We start from the raw sequence: 13,954 nt of genomic DNA, 5'->3' as shown, positions 1-13,954 counted from the left end.
ATTACTGTATAAATATATATATTACTGTATAAATATATATTACTGTATAAATATATATATATATTACTATTACTGTATAAATATATATATATTACTGTATATTACTATTACTGTATAAATATATATTACTATTACTGTATAATATATATTACTGTATAAATATATATATATATTACTATTACTGTATAAATATATATATATTACTGTATAAATATATATTACTGTATAAATATATATATTACTATTACTGTATAAATATATATATTACTGTATAAATATATATATATTACTGTATAAATATATATTACTGTATAAATATATATATTAATGTATAAATATATATTACTGTATAAATATATATATTACTGTATAAATATATATAAAATCTCTGGGAACCATCACCTTATCGTGGTGGAGAGGTTTGTGTGTCCCTATGAACCTGAGAGCTGTGTTGTCTGGAGCCTAGTGCTCCTGGTAGGGTCTCCCAAGGCAAATTGGTCTCAGGCGAGGGGCCAGACTAAGAATGGTTCAAAAACGACTTCATGAAAAAAAAAAAGGGAAAGGAAAGTAGAGACCCTGACTGGAGGAAGCCCGGGGCCCCCGTCTGGAGCCACGACAGCGAGCGCCTGGTGGCCGGGTTTGCCACGGAGCCCGGTCGGGCACAGGCCGAAGAAGCTACTTGATGCCTCCCATCCATCCATCCTGTGGGCCCACCACTCATGGGAAAAACCGCTGGGGTCGGGTGCGCTGTCACACGGGTGGCAGTGATGGTCAGGGACCTCGACGGACCAGACCCGGGCAGCAGAGGCTGGCTCTGGGGACGTGGAACGTCACCTCTCTGTGGGGGAAGGAGCCGGAACTAGTGCGGGAGGTGGAGCGCTACCAGTTGGATCTGGTGGGGCTTACCTCTACACACAGTCTTGGCTCTGGAACCGTACTCCTGGATAGGGGTTGGACTCTATCCTTCTCCGGAGTTGCCCAAGGTGTGAGGTGTCGGGCCGGGGTGGGGATACTCGCTAGCCCCCGGCTGAGCGTGGCTACGTTGGAGTTTACCCCGGTGGACGAGAGGGTCGCCTCCCTACGCCTTCGGGTTATGGGGGGGAAAACTCTGACAGTTGTTTGTGCCTATGCCCCAAACCGCAGTTCGGAGTATTCAGCCTTCTTGGAGACCCTGAATGGAGCCCTGCAGGGGGCTCCAGTAGGGGACTCCGTAGTCTTGCTGGGAGACTTCAACGCACACGTGGGAAATGATGGAGACACCTGGAGAGGCGTGATTGGGAGAAAGGGCCTCCCTGATCTAAACCCGAACGGTCGTTTGTTGTTGGACTTCTGTGCTAGTCATGGAATGGCCATAACAAACACCATGTTCGAACATAAGGATGCTCATAAGTGCACGTGGTACCAGAGCACCCTAGGCCAAAGGTCAATGATCGATTTTATCATCTGATCTGAGGCCGCATGTTTTGGACACTCGGGTGAAGAGAGGGGCGGAGCTGTCGACTGATCACCATCTGGTGGTGAGTTGGATCAAGGGGTGGGGGAAGACTCTGGACAGACCTGGTAAACCCAAACGGGTAGTGCGGGTGAACTGGGAATGTCTGGAGGAAGCCCCTGTCCTGGGGATCTTTAACTCACACCTCCGGCGGAGCTTTTCAGACATCCCTGTGGAGGTTGGGGGCATTGAACCTGAGTGGGCGATGTTCAAAACCTCTATTGCTGAAGCTGCGGTGATGAGCTGTGGTTTCAAGGTCTTAGATGCCTCAAGGGGCGGTAACCCTCGAACACCGTGTTGGACCCCGCTGGTCAGGGAAGCCATCCGACTGAAGAAGGAGTCCTTCCGGGTTATGTTATCCGGGAGGACTCAGGAAACAGTTGCAGGGTATCGAAGGACTAGAAGGGCGGCAGCTTCTGCCGTGTCAGAGGCAAAGCAGCGGCTGTGGGAGAAGTTCAGAGAAGCTATGGAGAAGGACTTTCGGTCGGCACCAAGGTGCTTCTGGAAAACCATCCGGCACCTCAGGAGGGGGAAGCGAGGAACCATCCAAGCTGTGTACAGCAAGGGTGGGACCCTGCTGACTTCGACTGAGGTTATCGGCCGGTGGAAGCACTTTGAGGAACTCCTGAATCCGACTAACACGCCCTCTATGGTTGAGGCAGAGCTGGAAGCTGATGGGGGATCATCGTCAATTTCCCTGATGGAAGTCACTGAGGTAGTCAAACAACTCCACAGTGGCAAAGCCGCAGGGGTTGATGAGATCCGTCCAGAAATGCTGAAGGCTTTGGGTGTTGAGGGGCGGTCTTGTTTGACACGCCTCGTCAACATTGCGTGGAAGTCTGGGACAGTGCCTAGGGGTTGGCAGACCGGGGTGGTGGTTCCCCTATTTAAAAAGGGGGACCAGAGAGTGTGTGCCAACTACAGGGGTATCACACTTCTCAGCCTCCCTGGTAAAGTCTACTCCAAGGTACTGGAAAGGAGGGTTCGGCTGGTAGTCGAACCTCTGATTGAAGAGGAACAATGCGGATTCCGTCCTGGTCGTGGAACAACGGACCAACTCTTCACTCTCGCAAGGATCCTGGAGGGGGCCTGGGAGTACGCCCATCCGGTCTACATGTGTTTTGTGGATCTGGAGAAGGCGTATGACCGGGTCCCCCGGGTGATACTGTGGGAGGTGCTGCGGGAGTATGGGGTGAGGGGGTCACTTTTGAGGCCATCCAATCCCGGATACTCGGCAGTAAGTCGGACTCGTTTCCAGTGAATGTTGGCCTCCACCAGGGCTGCGCTTTATCACCAATCCTGTTCGTGATTTTCATGGATAGGATATCGACGCGTAGTCGTGGAGGAGAGGGGTTGCAGTTCGGTGACCTGAGGATCTCATCACTGCTCTTTGCAGATGATGTGGTCCTTATGGCATCATCGGTCTGTGACCTTCAACAGTCACTGGATCGGTTCGCAGCCGAGTGTGAAGCGGTTGGGATGAGGATCAGCACCTCAAAATCTGAGGCCATGGCCTACTCCGGGTAGGGAATGAGCCTTTACCCCAAGTGAAGTTCAAGTACCTCGGGGTCTTGTTCGCGAGTGAGGGGACGATGGAGCGAGAGATTGGCCGGAGAATCGGAGCAGCGGGGGCGGAATTACAGTCACTTTACCGCACCGTTGTGACGAAAAGAGAGCTGAGCCAGAAGGCAAAGCTCTCAATATACCGGTCGATCTTCGTTCCTACCCTCACCTATGGTCATGAAGGCTGGGTCATGACCGAAAGAACGAGATCACGGGTACAAGCGGCCGAAATAGGTTTTCTCAGACGGGTGGCTGGCGTCTCCCTTAGAGATAGGGTGAGAAGCTCAGCCATCCGTGAGAGACTCGGAGTAGAGCCAGTTGAGGTGGTTCATCTAGTAAGGATGCCACCTGGGCGCCTCCCTAGGGAGGTGTTCCAGGCACGTCCAGCTGGGAGGAGCCCCCGGGGAAGACCCAGGACTCGGTGGAGAGATTATATCTCCTCACTGGGAACGCCTCTGGATCCCCCAGTCGGAGCTGGAGGATGTGGCCCGGAGAAGGGAAGATTGGGGTTCCTTACTGGAGCTGTTGCCCCCGCGACCCGATCCCGGATAAGCGGTGGACAATGGATGGATGTATAAATATATATATATTACTGTATAAATATATATTACTGTATAAATATATATATATTACTATATAAATATATATATTACTGTATAAATATATATATTTATATAGTAATATATATATTTATACAGTAATATATATATTTATATAGTAATATATATATTACTGTATAAATATATATATTACTGTATAAATATATATATTTAGACAGTAATATATATATTTCTGTATAAATATATGAAAGAAGTCAGACAGGTGTGTCAGTTACAGTTCTTAGAGAGAAAGACGTCTCTACTAACTCCAGGTCACGTTCTACTTCCTGTTTCTGTCGGTGCAGGTGCGCCACACACTAGAGACAGCTTCCTGCTCCGCCCTGAATCATGTCCCAGTTGGGTTGATTTGATGTCTTGTGTTTGACCTTCTGCCCCCTGCTGGTGTTGTTGTGCGCTGCAGGTAGCAGCGACCCGGAGCGAGGAAGGCAGTCTGGAGGCTCTCAGGAGAAGCTGCTGCTGGAGCGGCGCGGCCTCACGGGAGACTCCCCACGGGACTCCGGCTGCTACGAGAGCAACGAGAACCTGAACGGTAACGACAGCCTGAGTCGCGCCTGAACGTTCTTCTCCTCCTCCTCCTCACTGCTGTAGACTTCAGTCCTTCCTGCTCCAGCACCATCTCCTCTGGAAAGACTCTTCTGGTGCTCCGGCTGTTCTTCAAGCTTCTTCTTCAAGTCTTCTGTTTCTGCACCAGCTGTTCTGCGTCTCCAGCTGTTTTGCGTTCAGAGCTTCTGACTTTGTCTTTCTTTAGCATCCTGATATAATATCAGCAGGTCGTCTCTAAACTAACTCTCCGTGCTCTGACACTCGTAGGTCATATAACCATACGGCATGATAAAGCTCCTGTGTGAACTAAATACTGGATTAACTTCAATAACACTTTCAAGTGAGATTATAGAAGACACTTATATTTCTGCTGCTGTGACTGCAAATACAAATGTGTTAAAGTTCAGTCTGCTCTTTAAAAACAACTCAACATGTTTCACATCAGTAATCACGAGATCTCTGATTCCATGGAAGGAATAACAGATTATATTGATATGTATAGTTCTATATCTGTAGCTCTATATCTGCAGCTCTATATCTGCAGCTCTGCTCACGATGCATCGACTTCACAGAGAAACGTGATCACATGAAACTAAAAGAGATGTTAGTGCAGAGCAGCTCTGATGTTCTCTGTGTACATGTTCAAGTGACCTGAAGATGGTTTCATCTGCAGATCTACAGCTGCAGATCTGCAGATCTACAGATCTACCAGCTGCAGATCAAGGCTGCAGATCAAGGCTGCAGATCTACAGATCTACAGCCTTGATCTGCAGATCTACAGATCTACCAGCTGCAGATCTACGGCTGCAGATCAAGGCTGCAGATCTACAGCTGCAGATCTACAGATCTACCAGCTGCAGATCTACGGCTGCATATCTACGGCTGCAGATCTACAGATCTACCAGCCCCAGATCTACGGCTGCAGATCTACAACTGCAGATCTACAGATCTACCAGCTGCAGATCTACAGCTGCAGGTCTACAGATCTACCAGCTGCAGATCTACAGCTGCAGATCTACAGATCTACCAGCTGCAGATCTACGGCTGCAGAACTACAGCTGCAGATCTACGGATCTACCAGCTGCAGATCTACGGCTGCAGATCTACAGATCTACCAGCTGCAGATCTACGGCTGCAGATCTACGGCTGCAGATCTACCAGCCCCAGATCTACGGCTGCAGATCTACCAGCCCCAGATCTATGGCTGCAGATCTACAGATCTACCAGCCCCAGATCTACGGCTGCAGATCTACAACTGCAGATCTACAGATCTATAGATCTGTAGATCTGCAGCTGTGAGGTGTGTGTGGTGGTTTTGCTGATAGTAGTGACTGTTGAAGCGCGTGTGATGATATCTTCTCCTGCAGTAGTTTCTTGCGTGATTCATTCTTCTTGTGGTTCTTTGGTTTGGCTTCAGTCTAATAAACGACTTCCTGTGAAGGTCGGAGGTCACGCGGCGTCACATCTGCATTCTGATCTTTGTGTGTATATTTTTTTAGTCCAGTAAAATAAAATGTTGCGCAATATTTTATCATGTGCCTGAAAGAATTAAAAATATTTACTAAATAAAATATTATACTTGTTCAACTATTTGCATTTCGTATAATTGTAAATGCACTAAAATGCAGATTTATGAAACTTTTAAATGGTTTAACCCTTTAACACCGAATGTGTCGGCGACGACACATTCGGTGTTAAAGGTTTAACACGTTTAAAAGTTAAACTGAAGTCTCAGCGTTCTCTGAAGTACTTCTGTCGGGGTGACCAATAAACAAGTCCTGAAACATCCTGCAACACCGAGCGCCCTGCTGCTGCTGCTGTTACTGTTACTGTTGTTGCTGCTGCTGCTGTTACTGTTGCTGCTGTTACTGCTGCTGTTACTGCTGCTGCTGCTGTTACTGCTGCTGCTGTTGCTGCTGTTACTGCTGCTGCTGCTGCTGCTGTTGTTACTGCTGCTGTTACTGCTGCTGCTGCTGTTACTGCTGCTGTTGCTGCTGCTGCTGCTGTTACTGCTGCTGCTGTTACTGCTGCTGTTGCTGCTGCTGCTGTTACTGCTGCTGCTGTTGTTGCTGCTGCTGTTACTGCTGCTGCTACTGTTGCTGTTACTGCTGCTGCTGCTGTTACTGCTGCTGCTGTTGCTGCTGCTGCTGTTGCTGCTGCTGCTGTTACTGCTGTTACTGCTGCTGCTACTGATGCTGTTACTGCTGCTGTTACTGCTGCTGCTGCTGTTACTGCTGCTGCTGCTGTTACTGCTGCTGTTACTGCTGCTGCTGCTGCTGCTGCTGTTACTGCTGCTGCTGTTGCTGCTGCTGCTGTTACTGCTGCTGTTACTGCTGCTGCTGTTGCTGCTGCTGCTGCTGTTACTGTTACTGCTGCTGCTGTTACTGCTGCTGTTGCTGCTGTTGCTGCTGCTGCTGTTACTGCTGCTGCTGTTGTTGCTGCTGCTGTTACTGCTGCTGCTACTGTTGCTGTTACTGCTGCTGCTGTTGTTGCTGCTGCTGTTACTGCTGCGGCTACTGTTGCTGTTACTGCTGCTGCTGCTGTTACTGCTGCTGCTGTTGCTGCTGTTGCTGCTGTTACTGCTGCTGCTGTTGCTGCTGTTACTGCTGCTGCTGCTGCTGCTGCTACTGCTGTTATTGCTGCTGCTACTGATGCTGTTACTGCTGCTGCTACTGATGCTGTTACTGCTGCTGTTACTGCTGTTGCTGCTGCTACTGTTGCGGTTACTGCTGCTGCTGCTGCTGCTGTTACTGTTACTGCTGTTGTTACTGTTACTGCTGCTGCTGTTACTGTTACTGCTGCTGACAGCAACACTTCACCACAAGCTGCACTTTTTAAAACTTTCTTATTCTTGAGTTGTTCGTTAGTAAACAGATGTTTTCAGAGTTTTCTGTTCTTAAAACTTCAGTTCATCAAGAATCTGATTCTTTGTTCTCTGTGGAGGCAGCAGAGACAATAAAGTTTTATTCAAGAGTTCAAGGAAACACGGAGGAGCTGATGTACCGAGGGTCATGGGGGGGGTATCTGATGTACAGAGGGTTATGGGGGGGTTCTGATGTACAGAGGGTTATGGGGGGGTTCTGATGTACAGAGGGTCATGGGGGGGGGGGGTATCTGATGTACAGAGGGTCATGGGGGGGGGGGTTCTGATGTACAGAGGGTCATGGGGGGGTATCTGATGTACAGAGGGTCATGGGGGGGTTCTGATGTACAGAGGGTTATGGGGGGGTTCTGATGTACAGAGGGTCATGGGGGGGGGGGTTCTGATGTACAGAGGGTCATGGGGGGGGTTCTGATGTACAGAGGGTTATGGGGGGGTTCTGATGTACAGAGGGTCATGGGGGGGGTGCCTGATGTACAGAGGGTCATGGGGGTTTCTGATGTACAGAGGGTCATGGGGGGGTGCTAATGTACAGAGGGTTATGGGGGGGTTCTGAAGTACAGAGGGTCATGGGGGGGTGCTAATGTACAGAGGGTCATGGGGGGGTTCTGATGTACAGAGGGGGGGGGGTTCTGATGTACAGAGGGTCATGGGGGGGGGGGGGGGTTCTGATGTACAGAGGGTCAGTTTAAAGACGTCTCAGCAGCTTCCTGATCTGCACACACTCACTTGTTTATTTCAGGAAGGGACAAAATGACTTCTTCCTCCACGAGCCGGTCCTCCTCCGGTTTTGAGTTGAGCCACCTTCCGTCCCCTGAGTCCTCCACCCTCCCCCCTCCCTCGACCTCCAGCAGCTCCTGTAAGACGTCCCTCCCGCCCCGTATCTCCCCCCCACTCCCCCCTGACACCAGCGTCAGCCTCCTGAGCCCAGCAGGAGCGCTTCTTCACACTGCGATGAGCTGGAGCTGCTCGGCGCTCAAAGGAGCTGCAGCATCAGACCTGAGGAGCAGCCCCCCCCTCCACGACCTCCATGACCTCCACCGAGAGGAGCAGAGGAAACTCATCCCCCCAAAGAACTGGAGTCTGGAGACAGAGAAGAGCTGGCAGCACGCTGTGTTTGCCCCTCAACCAACAGAATTAACAGAAAGCACGCAGCTTCCTGCAGGAAGGTCCGACCATCCTTTACCCCCCCCCCCCACCAAACACACAGCCCGCCTGCACGAATACCGTCTCCTCAGAGCCTCGCTCACTTTCTGCCAACTCTGAAGCCCGCCGGCTGAAAATGAGAAGAAATAATAAGACGGTCACGACAGTAAAGCTGGAGTCGCTTCCTTCTTCTTCTTCTTCGTCTTCATCGGCTGATGTTGGATGAAGAACAACTTCCTCTCAGTTTGAAATACAGACCAGATGCAACTTAGATATTTTCACGACGGATTAATCTGCCAATTATTTTCTCAATTAATCGTTTCAAACATCAGAACATATTGAGAAACGTCTCGTTGTGTCCAGAACCCTAAACTTTAATATCAACATGAAATCTGTTCCTCGGTTTACACTCGACACAAAGTCTTTATTTCTAATAGTTTATCGATTGGATTCTAAAGTTTAGATGAGTTTTATTTTTAAATTCTAACTTTATTAACAACGGAGTCCAACACAAACAAAGCCTTTAATACAACTCAACGTGTTAAAGGAATACCACTGATCCTCTGAACTCAGTTACTCCCGTCTCACCTTTACTCCCGTCTCACCTCCCGTCTCACCTTTACTCCCGTCTCACCTTTACTCCCGTCTCACCTTTACTCCCGTCTCGTCTCACCTTTACTCCCGTCTCACCTTTACTCCCGTCTCGTCTCACCTTTACTCCCGTCTCACCTTTACTCCCGTCTCGCCTTTACTCCCGTCTCACCTTTACTCCCGTCTCGACCTTTACTCCCGTCTCGCCTTTACTCCCGTCTCACCTTTACCCCCATCTCACCTTTACTCCCGTCTCGACCTTTACTCCCGTCTCACCTTTACCCCCATCTCACCTTTACCCCCGTCTCGACCTTTACTCCCGTCTCGCCTTTACCCCCATCTCACCTTTACTCCCGTCTCGCCTTTACTCCCGTCTCGACCTTTACTCCCGTCTCGACCTTTACTCCCGTCTCGCCTTTACTCCCGTCTCGCCTTTACTCCCGTCTCGCCTTTACTCCCGTCTCGCCTTTACTCCCGTCTCAACCTTTACTCCCGTCTCGCCTTTACTCCCGTCTCGACCTTTACTCCCGTCTCGCCTTTACTCCCGTCTCGACCTTTACTCCCGTCTCGCCTTTACTCCCGTCTCAACCTTTACTCCCGTCTCGCCTTTACTCCCGTCTCGCCTTTACTCCCGTCTCAACCTTTACTCCCGTCTCGCCTTTACTCCCGTCTCGCCTTTACTCCCATCTCACCTTTACTCCCGTCTCGCCTTTACTTCTTTAACAACACTTTCTCACATGCCTCCAAAGTGAGCGAATCTAAAAACGTCGAAAAGTCTTAAATGGAGCAAAACAGTTTTCTTTATGAATTCATATGAACAGTGAGTTAGTGATATATAAAAGATCCTTTAGTCAATTATTACTTTAAATAGATTATGATATGTGGACTTTAATCTAACTGCAAGTAGTGATTGTAATAAATGAAGCGCTGTAAAATACGAGATATAATAATAATAATAATAATAATAAACAGCAGGTTTCATTTGTCTTGACAAAGTTTAATTTCCAGCATTTTAAAGAACATGAGTTGTTTATTATTTGACATCAGTAAATCATGTACATATTATTCTGTTCATTAATAAAGCTTTCTCTTGTCATTCATCACTTTCTACTTTCAAGTGTTTCTTCGTCTCTCTGCAACTGTTGCCATCAAATAGTAGAAATTTAAAAAGTAGTATTTATTATGACATCACAAAACCTGTCAACAGTTAAGTAAAATATATTATTAAAATTGTTAGTTTTGTTGAATTTTACTCTTATTACAGTCACAAACTAATGAATACGTTAGGTCAGAACTTTATGTATTTGATGAAGTCTGAACTTTTGTCAAACTTATTCCTGTCTGTTGAGTGTTTATTTAATCAAATGACATAATCATGATCCCAAAGGCATCCAGGATCTGTGCAAAAGTAAGCAAGTAAACTAAGGGCCTGGCTCTTCCCAAGCTTGAACTAAGGGCCAGCTCTTCCCAAGCTTTAACTAAGGGCCAGCTCTTCCCAAGCTTTAACTAAGGGTCAGCTCTTCCCAAGCTTTAACTAAGGGCCAGCTCTTCCCAAGCTTTAACTAAGGGCCCGCTCTTCCCAAGCTTTAACTAAGGGCCAGCTCTTCCCAAGCTTTAACTAAGGGTCAGCTCTTCCCAAGCTTTAACTAAGGGCCAGCTCTTCCCAAGCTTTAACTATGGGTCGGCTCTTCCCAATCTTTAACTATGGGCCAGCTCTTCCCAAGCTTTAACTAAGAGCCGGCTCTTCCCAAGCTTTAACTAAGGGCCCGGCTCTTCTCAAGCTTTAACTATGGGCCCGCTCTTCCCAAGCTTTAACTGAGGGCCGGCTCACTGTCTTATACTCTACAAACCCATGACATAAATGATTTCCTTATATACACACTGTTTAAAATGTCAAACTTGTAAATTCTTAAGATTTACGTTTTGATTAGTTGTCTATCGATGATTTAAATCTCATTTATTATTTAAAGACGGGTGTTATCAGCAGTAAAAGCAGGATTTAGTTACAGACTTCACAGTTTAGCCTGTCGTTGCATCTCATGGAGGCTCTGCCGGACCAGCCCCAAGGCGTCCAGGGCGGTGCCCCAGGCGAGTGTGACCCCCACCCCTCCGTGGCCGTAGTTGTGCACCACGGGCATGCTGCGTCCCTGCAGCTGCAGCAGCTCCCGCTCCACCCTCGGGTTCCTCCTGCTCGGCCGCAGCCCGACCCACTGGCTCAGGACTCGCGCCCTGCGCAGCGACGGCTCCAGCCGGCTGCAGCGCTCCAGGATGCTCCGCGTGTCGCCTTCGTCCACCTGGAGGCGCCAGTCCCCTTCCTGCCTCGTGCCGCCCACAATGACGCTGTGTATGCCGGGGTAGATGTAGGTCATCCCGTCCCCGTCTCTGATGAAGTGCTTCAGCCATGGCGCCTTCATCTTCAGGACCTGACCTCTGACGGGCTGCACCGCCTCGTCACTCGCCAGCTCTCTGGAGCCCAGACCGGAGCAGTTCACGATGATGTCGTAGCTGCTGCTTAACTCCTGAAGGCTCTCCACCCTCCTCTGCTCCACCCAACCTCCAGCTTTCCTGAACCTTCACAAAACAACACTTCATGTTGTTATAAAGAGCAGAAACTAAACATACATTTATCTGCAAATACCTGATGAGATAAGTGATGTGAGTTTAAAACTAAATAATATAAAAATAATCATTTATAATCCTTCACAAGCGCTCAGATCTTCTACTTCTGGGTTTTGTTACCTATGCTCAGAAATGATGGAATATCTCACCAAAAGGATTTCTTATTTATTTGGCTCATAATTAATGTTATTTATTTACTAATTCCCTCATTTTTATTATTCTGAATGATGTTTTTTTACTTTCACTTTATATTTGAGCATCATTTTATTTTCTCGTTGCTCTGATAGAGCAGCTTCCTGTCACATGTTCCTCTGTGGGGGAAATAACCCCGTGTATATATATTTAATATTAAACATTTAAGTGTTGCTAATATAAATAAAAGTGTCTCCTCTTCATTTAAATGTTTTCCAGGATCTGCTTCGTGCTCACGCTTCATTGATGGAGACGTGTAGAATAAAGACATTGATGACATTAACATATGGAAGACATGATGTGTTCAAGGACCGTCGTAAAGTTGAAAGTCTGAACATAATTTCTTTGTGATTTTGCAGATTTTTTCAAAGAAACCTTTCAAACCTTCTGGAACTTTGTGATTTATTTGTGTGTGAAACACTTTGAGCTCCATCTCTTGTATGAAAAGTGTTTGATGCATAAAGTGTTTTATCATAATTATCATTATTAGTGACAATAAGAGGACACACCTCTTCTCCAGCCAGGGCAGGTAGCTGCTACATTCACACTTGATGGTCGTGAACGCGTGGCCGAACTTGTGATCCGGAAACCTTTTCAGCTCCCCGTCGCTCATGAAGCGGAAGCCGATCACAAAGTCTGACCAGAAGGGTTTCTGCTCGGCCGGGACGTCCCTGAAGATCTGCCAGCTGGAGAGCAGAAGAGGAGTGAGAGGATGCAGAGAGAAACATGCAGAGCTGAAAGCTGCACAGCAGTTACCCCGAGCTCAGCATGACCCCGGCCTCAGGAGCCACTTCAGACTGAGCGATGTGCAGCAGGTGATCGAAGCTCAACTGAAACCAGCGTCTCTGCGTCTCCAGAGGAACATCTGACGAGAGGAACATCCTCCACATTAACTCAGTGATGGAGGAACTCCACCCGTTTAACTGCATGTTGCAGCAGCGACTTCACTTCCATGCGAGACGTTTAATGTCTTTTTACATTTGTTGTGTCGTTAACTACTGAAACTACAAACGATCTGCAGATGATACAAACACAGCAGCTCTAAAACAACTCGGATCTAAAGATTCTTTTAGTTTGTAATATAACTGCTGTAATATATTTTAGACATTAAAGAGTTTGAAATCAGTCGATAAGTAAAAGTTTGTATTCCATAATTTGACTCCTGCATTTTACCAAATAAGACTTTAGACACGTTAAAGATGTAAAACTGTGAAAGAATGTTTAAGATTATAAAGTTATAAAAGTGACGAGTGAGAATCTTTTACTAAGTACTTTGATCTTACGAGAATCAATTCTCATGACTGTGTACTCTGTGTACTGTGTGTACTCTCTGTGTACTGTGTGTACTCTCTGTGTACTCTCTGTGTACTGTGTGTACTGTGTGTACTCTCTGTGTACTCTGTGTGTACTGTGTGTACTCTGTGTGTACTCTGTGTACTCTGTGTGTACTCTGTGTACTGTGTGTACTGTGTGTACTCTGTGTGTACTCTGTGTGTACTCTGTGTACTCTGGCTGAGCATTGAAACATTTAAGAGACAGAATAGTTTGTTGCATCGTGTATAAAATATGTGTCATTATATTGTTACCTGGGAACTGAGCAGTGAACATCAAGCCAGCAGCTCCGTCGCTGGTGGTGTCGGGACTGAACCTGTCCCCCAGCAGGGTGACGCTGCAGGGGGGCAGAGCCTCCGCGATGCACACGGCGGTGGAGAAGCCCACCACGCCCGCTCCCACCACCACCACCCGCACACGCTTCATCCTGCACACCTGCGTCTCACCTGCAGCACACAAAGCTTTTAAACTGCAAGTTAATGCACAACTTCTGCAGGTCAAAGGTTCCGCTCAGAGGAGAGACAGCTGCCCCCCCCCCCCCCAGCTGTTATATCACGTTATCACCAGCTGTAGTGAAAGTCATGCTTTTACAATTATAAGACAATAATATTATTCTGCTTCTTGAGTACTTTTAGTTTTTGCACTTTAAGTATGTTGTACTTTTACTTGATTCATACAAATTCATAAAAGTAAAGTGTGTCGTAATAAGATTGATAGTATGTAATATAAAAATAATAAGTATCGTGTAGTTAGTACAAAGTCACAGAATAATGTCATACAGACACCTGTATTCACCTACCTGTGATATTAATGAGCACTAATGTTTCTCCTCCGCGAGTGTTCACCTGCACAAAGGTGCATAACAAGTGTTAAAGTGTTTCCTGCGTGTCGACCTTTGGAACGAGTATTACGTCACACAGTACATGCGGTCAGTGTGCAGAGTCTCGCCTAGAATCACACCTCTCGCGATAACTC

At 47.4% G+C, this 13,954-nt stretch overlaps 2 protein-coding genes across 3 annotated transcripts in view; one reads left to right on the top strand and one right to left on the bottom strand.

Annotated features, from left to right (window-relative positions):
* The window catches only part of LOC115004880 (SAM and SH3 domain-containing protein 1), a 36,830-nt gene extending 27,147 nt beyond the window's left edge, over window positions 1-9,683 (top strand). Inside the window, 3 exon segments of the mRNA XM_075074115.1 lie at window positions 4,076-4,204; window positions 7,842-8,313; window positions 8,315-9,683. Of these exon segments, the coding sequence (XP_074930216.1) occupies window positions 4,076-4,204; window positions 7,842-8,313; window positions 8,315-8,471 (758 nt within the window). The 3' untranslated portion in view covers window positions 8,472-9,683.
* Window positions 9,684-9,812: 129 nt separating this feature from the next.
* On the bottom strand, window positions 9,813-13,933 carry ddo (D-aspartate oxidase). 2 transcript variants are annotated; one of them, XM_029426608.1, is made up of 5 exons: window positions 13,779-13,933; window positions 13,234-13,425; window positions 12,404-12,512; window positions 12,157-12,333; window positions 9,813-11,407 (listed from the first exon to the last, which is right to left on the bottom strand). In XM_029426608.1, the coding sequence occupies exons 2-5, from the start codon at window positions 13,403-13,405 to the stop codon at window positions 10,849-10,851; spliced, it is 1,017 nt and encodes a 338-aa protein (XP_029282468.1). In that variant the 5' UTR covers window positions 13,406-13,425; window positions 13,779-13,933; the 3' UTR covers window positions 9,813-10,848. The 2 variants fall into 2 exon arrangements, with proteins under 2 accessions (XP_029282468.1, XP_029282469.1); XM_029426609.1 differs by having other exon boundaries at window positions 13,234-13,440; window positions 13,779-13,928.
* Window positions 13,934-13,954: the final 21 nt, after the last annotated feature.

This window comes from Cottoperca gobio, unplaced genomic scaffold (assembly GCF_900634415.1).
Source record: "Cottoperca gobio unplaced genomic scaffold, fCotGob3.1 fCotGob3_208arrow_ctg1, whole genome shotgun sequence".
NCBI classification, from domain to species: domain Eukaryota; kingdom Metazoa; phylum Chordata; class Actinopteri; order Perciformes; family Bovichtidae; genus Cottoperca; species Cottoperca gobio.
The sequence above is the reverse complement of the archived record's forward strand: the minus strand, read 5'-3'. Positions and strand labels throughout refer to the sequence as shown.